Source organism: Zea mays, chromosome 1 (assembly GCF_902167145.1).
Source record: "Zea mays cultivar B73 chromosome 1, Zm-B73-REFERENCE-NAM-5.0, whole genome shotgun sequence".
NCBI lineage: Eukaryota > Viridiplantae > Streptophyta > Magnoliopsida > Poales > Poaceae > Zea > Zea mays.
In genome coordinates this window covers 104,261,469-104,267,587 of record NC_050096.1, presented here as the reverse complement: position 1 = coordinate 104,267,587, position 6,119 = coordinate 104,261,469, and the positions used below count along the sequence as shown (strand labels likewise).

The 6,119-nt window shown below is 50.6% G+C and overlaps 1 protein-coding gene across 1 annotated transcript; it reads right to left on the bottom strand.

Moving 5' to 3' along the window:
* Positions 1–912: 912 nt before the first annotated feature.
* LOC100276359 (uncharacterized) lies at positions 913–5,008 on the bottom strand. Its single transcript, NM_001363293.1, has 3 exons — positions 4,498–5,008; positions 3,727–4,033; positions 913–3,629 (listed from the first exon to the last, which is right to left on the bottom strand). The coding sequence occupies exons 1-3, from the start codon at positions 4,527–4,529 to the stop codon at positions 1,206–1,208; spliced, it is 2,763 nt and encodes a 920-aa protein (NP_001350222.1). The 5' UTR covers positions 4,530–5,008; the 3' UTR covers positions 913–1,205.
* Positions 5,009–6,119: the final 1,111 nt, after the last annotated feature.

Below are 6,119 nucleotides of genomic sequence, written 5' to 3'. Positions count from 1 at the left end.
ACGCCATGGAGAATATACTCCCGTAGAGGCGATCCCCACAAGTTCGGACAAGACGGTTGACGATGCCAATTCCCACAGTACCATCACAATGCTGGTTACTTCGTTCGGGTTGCACGTCGCCATCGGCAGCAGATATTCAGCCGGGCCCGAGTACGACTCATGCATGCCATTACCTCCACGGCGCTGCTGCCTGCCATGCCAGCGACGTCGTCTCCGGCCGGCAAGATGCAACAGCTCGGCTCTCCCCGATCGACCGGGAAGGTTGGGAGGTTCCTGTCCGGAAAGCCACAGAGCGCACGGGACGACGACGGGCGTCGGGCGGGACGTACACGCGGGCGCCCCCGTCACGAACACGAAGGGAAAAAAAAAAGCGCGGCGAGGTAAGCCAGCGCCCATGATTCGACGTCGACAGCCAGGAATTCACATGTCATTTGCGCTTGGTTGGAACAACTCTTAGGGTTGGAACCGACGAGCTGTCCTGCCCAGCCGTGGCGTGCGTCAGGGCACCGCACGCACAAGCGGGTAATGCATTCCGACAAGTTGTACAAAGCCTGGAGGTGGATTAAACAAAACAATGAGTGTGTTATCAGAAATAATGATATGATCGATACTCTCTCTGCTATCAGTGTGGTAGTAAGAAGCGACGGCCACATCCTCCAGCGCATGCCTAATGATTCCATTCCAGTCACACCTGCTGCCGCCTTTTTTTTCTGCACCTGATCTGATCGATGCCGTCTTCTTAAGCAACCGGAACAGATTAGGAGGCTACAACCACATAAAGACAACCATAAGCCAACTCATTTCGTTTCAGGTGTTCTGCACTATGATACCAACTGCATGCCAGATCACATTCTCTGCTAGGAGGTTTACATCACATGACCTTGCAATCAATCAGGGAGCTGCACAGTTCCAGAAACGAATAGCCATGCATTCTGATCAGGAAGAGTAACTCCATTTACACACATGGGAGGATCTGCCACAAACGTGTAGACAGCAGCAGCCAACACCATATAGGTCCCCAAGTTAAAAAATTCACGACACCCACAAACTTCTCCAATCACCCACAAATACAGGCATTGGCGGTAAACGACGCATAGCAAGCACAACACCTCGTCAAACAGACCCCAAAAAGAAAAAAAAAAGAAAAAGGGAGAGGAAAGAAGAAAATCAAAACAACACTAGTAGTAGTACAGCCCACCGTTCGGCTACTTGCTGTTTTTCTTTTTCAGTAAGCTCCCAAACTTCTTCAGCAGAGGCTTGTTCTTTTTCTGCTGCGGCTGCTGCGGTTTCGTAGGAGACGTTGCCGCTTTAGTCGTCGTCGCTGCCGTATCCTCTGGCACGGCCGTTCCGTTGGCGCTCTCGGTGCTGCTGTCCTTCTTCGGGTCTAACTCGTCGTTGGATGGTTCTGTTTCTTGTCTCCTGTTTTCGGACTGTGCTTCCTTCTCAGAGCTAGCTCTGTCGCTCTCCTGTAGGCTGAGCTCAGTCTTCAGCTCCTCTTCTTCCACCTTGCTGTCGTCTTTCTCGTCGTGCTTCGGTTCTCCGTTGGAGTTCGTATCGACTGCATCAGCTTCAAGCTTTGGTTTCTTATGGTCAGTTTCTTCTGTATCTTCATTTTCTGCCACAGAACGGATAGCTTCACGTCCAGAATTGTGTGCCTCATCAACAACCACCAGCTTCTCTTCCTCCTCGGGATGCTTCTTTGTCATGGCTTCGGCAAGCAGGGCAGATAGCTCCTCTATTTTCTTCATGGCGTCAGCTTCTCGCATCCTGAACTCATCATTCTCCTGGGTTATGCTCTGCAATGCATTCTCTTTGTCAAGTAATCGCTCCTTCAGCTGTGAACTCTCAGCCTTTGCCTCTTGCACAGTCTTGTTGGCTTCAGCAACCGCCGACTCTGTGTATGTCAGTTTCTCTTGAAGCCTCTCGATCTCATTCTTAGATTCCTCTGCAGCCATGTTGGCCTCAGCAACCTCTGATTCCACGTGTGCAAGTTTCTCTTGAAGCCTCTCATTTTCAGCTTTTGCCTCCTGCACAGCATCGTTGGCTTCAGCAACGGCTGATTCTGTGCGTGCCAATTTCCCCTCAAGCCTCTCTTTCTCTTCATTGACTGCTTCAAGCTCCTGCTCTGCACCTCGCAGGGATGCACATACATGCTCCGCTTCTTCTTTAAGAGCAGCAATTTCTTGTTCAGACTGTTTAGTAGCCGTGATAAGGTCAAGCTCCTTAGATTCACATTCTTCTCTGTACTTGCTCACCTCAGCTTCCAGCTTCTCCACAGTTTCCCTTAGGCCAGTTATGTCCTGTTCTGACTCATCAAGCATTACCTCATAAGTCTCTTCCATACTCTTCAGGGCCATCTTCAGATCACCTATCTGCGCAAGGGCATGTTCATAATCATCTTCTTTCTTCTGACACCTATCATGTGCTTCCTGTGCTTCACCAGTTACCTTATCCAATGCAGCAGTAAGATCCTCAATTGCCCTTTTCTCTCTCTCCTCTCTGTCTCTAGCGTCATCCAGCTCACTAATAAGGTTGGTTTTCTCCTCAGTCAGGACTTCAATCTTTGTGGTAGCAGTCCTCTCATTGTCCAAAGCCTCTGAGGCAGCTAGCTCTGCAGCCTCAAGCTTGTTCTTCAGAACATCTATTGTTGTCTGCAGCCCAAACACCTCTTGCTGTGATGCATCAAGATGCTCATTTGAATCAGTCACATCTGCTAAAAGCCTTGTCACCTCGATTTCCAAGGCAGTTGTCTTTCCTTTAAGAACTTCAATTTCCGATTCTCGATCTTGCAATATCGACTGGATCTTGTACAGCTCTTCAGTCGTGGAAACAAGTGAGTCACTTTTGAACTTCTCAGATAGAGTAACTTCCTCCAATTTCATCTCAAGTGATACTGACTTCTGCTTCCATTCTTCTAACTGCTGACGGATGTCTTCCTCGACCTTCTGCGCATTAGCTATCTCTGATTTAAGCTCCTCAATCATTTTTTCTGCGTCGGCTAACCTGTCTTCAAGGACTTTTGCCTCCTCAAGTTTGCCTTTCAGAGATGAAACTTCAGACTCCAGATTCTTAACAAGAAGCTCAGCTTCACGGCTCTTACTCTCTTCGCTGGCAGCACTCGAATCAAGCAAGCCTTTCAAGCGAACAACTTCATTTGAGAGAATCTCCACCTTCTCTGCATTGACTTCAGCAATCTTCATTGCATCATCGGCGTGGCCAAGTGCAGCCTTCTTGGCCTCGTTCGCCATGGAAAGATCACGCCTGAGCCTCTCCACCTCCTCCGTTGTGTTGACCAGACTCTCCAAGTCAGCGGCATGCTGGCCACGCACACACTCAATCTCCCTCTGCCACTCGTCCTCCCGCCTCTGCGCCTCGTCGATGCCTGCCTGCTCGAGCTCATCCGCCCGGAACTTCTCGATCTCAGTGGCCTCCTCGGCCCACCTCTTGGCCATGAGGGCATCCTGGAGCTTCTCGTGAGTCTCATCAGCGACTCTCTTGGCCTCGTTGAGCTCCCCGACAAGACGGTCCCTCTCTCCGAGGATGAATGCCAGTTGATCCTTCGCCTTCTTCAGGTCCTCCTGGGCGGACTCAAGCCGCGCCTGCAGTTCGGCCTCCCTCCGGAGATGCTTCTGCGATCCCAGCGAGAAAACCATAGCGATCAGGCAACAGGCATAGGAGTGCGTCAAGAACCGACACGATGGTTGCCGTTGGGTGCGGTATACTTACTTCAGGAGTCGTGCCGATCTTGGGCACCCGGCGCTCGACGACGGGCTTGGTGTCCCCGGATCTCGGGGAGCGGTCGAACGAGAGGCGGGGCTTCTGCGCGGCGGCCGACGGCGGCGAGTTGGGCTCGGACTTGAAGGGGCCCGCGCCGTTGCTGCGGGAGCGCGGCGTGGATGGCGTGCCGACGCTGCTCCTCCTGGTGCCGCCCGGGGTGGAGGGGCGGTGGTTGGAGGACGGCGTGGAGGGGCGGTGGTTGGAGGATGGCGTGCTCGGCCTGCCCCTGCTGACGGGGGACTCGTTCGGCCCAGATCTGCCAATGGCGACATCCATCGCCGTTAATTAAAAATCAAAAATCTATTTTTTTCTCTGTCGCCGAATCGAGTGCAAACTGCAAACTAGTGGAGTGGCACGAAGCCACAGGGTTGAACGCAGGCAGGTTCAGATTTTTCTTGTTGGAAATCGATCAAATGAAACCGTAACGGCCACGATCGGAATTCGAGGATTTGCAGAGATGAAACGGCATCTGAAGAAAGGCACATTGGCGTGTGGCGGAAATCACACGAGCCAGTAGCCCAGTATACACATATTTGACAAGGAGGCAACTACGGCAGCAAGAGCGACAGGCGGCTCTAACTGGATTACTGGATACTAGATCTGTCATTCAAGAAAGAAGAGAAAACCGACAGGCGGAACAAGAGCGCGAGCAAATAAATAAATAAAAGAGAGAGAAAACGCAAGAGTCCGGGAGCAGGGGAGGGGGCGAAAGTAAGTCACCTCGATCTGGAGGACGGCAGCATTGTGGACATGTGATGGTGTGAGGCCGGGGCAAGGAGAGTGCCCGGCCGAGTGGAGAAGAAGAGAGTGGGGGTGGGCCGGTGGGAGGCGGAGGGGGAGGAAGGGTAGGAGGGGAGGCAGGCAGGGTGCAAAAAGGCTGCAAAGGCAAAAGGCAAAGGCGGCCGAAGAGGGGAGGAGGGGGGTTGCCAGGCCAGACCAGACCAGACGAGCAGCGCAGACAGGCAGATCAGATGCGGAGGGAAGGAAGAGAAAGGGCAGGACCACGTCCGTCGTCGCCGACGGCTACGAAACTCCGGTCCTCCCCCCACAATTTCCAACTCCGTTCCCGCTCTGCAGTGCACGTCAACAACTACTCCTGCGTACTGGCAATAGGCAGATCGTTGCTTCTGCGTCTTACTAGTAATTACTCATACTAATCACGAGGAACCAGTACTAGTAGCTGCTGCTGCTGCTACTAGAACTAGAATTAAGTGTCCTCTTTGGAGCTGGGAGGTGAGATCGGTGGTACGCCACCAGCACCGCCACCTACTGATTGCAGAGCAGCGCTGCAAAATTATGGACGCCACCGTGGCTTGCACATGCTTCCTATCTCGCCAACCGTATCGGCAGTTCAGTCTCTGCGGTGTTCTCGATACTGCACCCAATCACCAGCCATTTATGGTCCTATCTGCTACTAAAAATTAAACTGATGTTATTTGCTATCGCTAGCACGATACAAGCCTTGGCTTCGGTGTACTCCATGTACAATATAAATAAAATACATACCAAGATACTAGCAGTTGTAACCTCATCGATAATTCTGGTGTGCATGCGTGGAGCGGATCGAGAAAAGATTTTATACAGTCGATTAAACTTATATAATAAATAGATAAAATTTATAATATTTAATATGTATGATTAGATTCTTCATTAATATTATTTTATAGTATACATATTTAATATTATAATATTTTGTATTTTCTCTATAATTTTAATTAACTTTGAGATGTTTTAACTCTTGGAATGACTTACGTCGAGGCGGCTGGGTGGGCTCGAGCCCGATAGCATATAAGTAGGAGAGAGTAAGGTAGAGGAAGAAAAAAGAGAAGAAAGAGAGGGAGGGAGAAGCAAGAAGGGAGAGGATGGAAGAACAAGGTGAAGAGAAAACGAGAAAATTATGTGGAAAAAAGAAGATAGTTAGCTTCTTCTAGCCTCCCTTGTCATGGATCCTAGATCCGCCACTACATACGGAGAAGGTATATATCCTCGACTGTCACAAGGCGCGTGCAAGAATTCCGACTCAAGAGACTGACTTTAGGACCACTGTAACAGGACAATTGATCATATATCTCCAAGTACAAGGAGCCACCCTTGGCCTGTCTAGGAATAAAGCCCAACACCAGTTGATATGTTATAAAAGTATTCGGATAAAATAATCACTCAGAGCTGCTAGAAGGCATGACAGTCATCCATGCTAGGACGCTCTAGGGCCCAAGGGTCCCTAGTGCTCTAGGCCCTTGAGTAAAATATCCTAAGTCCCTAGGGGCACACCATGCCCAAGAGCACTAACAAGAGGTCAAGTCATCGAGGCTCCTCATGCCTCGAGGCATTCATGAGACTAA

Bases quoted from the DNA above. Each gene is read 5' to 3' on its own strand.
- LOC100276359 (NM_001363293.1), bottom strand. From the start codon at position 4,529: ATGTCCACAATGCTGCCGTCCTCCAGATCGAG. The intron at 4,034-4,497 runs GTGACTTACTTT...CGCCATTGGCAG, and splicing joins CTGCCGTCCTCCAGATCGAG to ATCTGGGCCGAACGAGTCCC. The intron at 3,630-3,726 runs GTAAGTATACCG...CTGGGATCGCAG, and splicing joins AGATCGGCACGACTCCTGAA to AAGCATCTCCGGAGGGAGGC.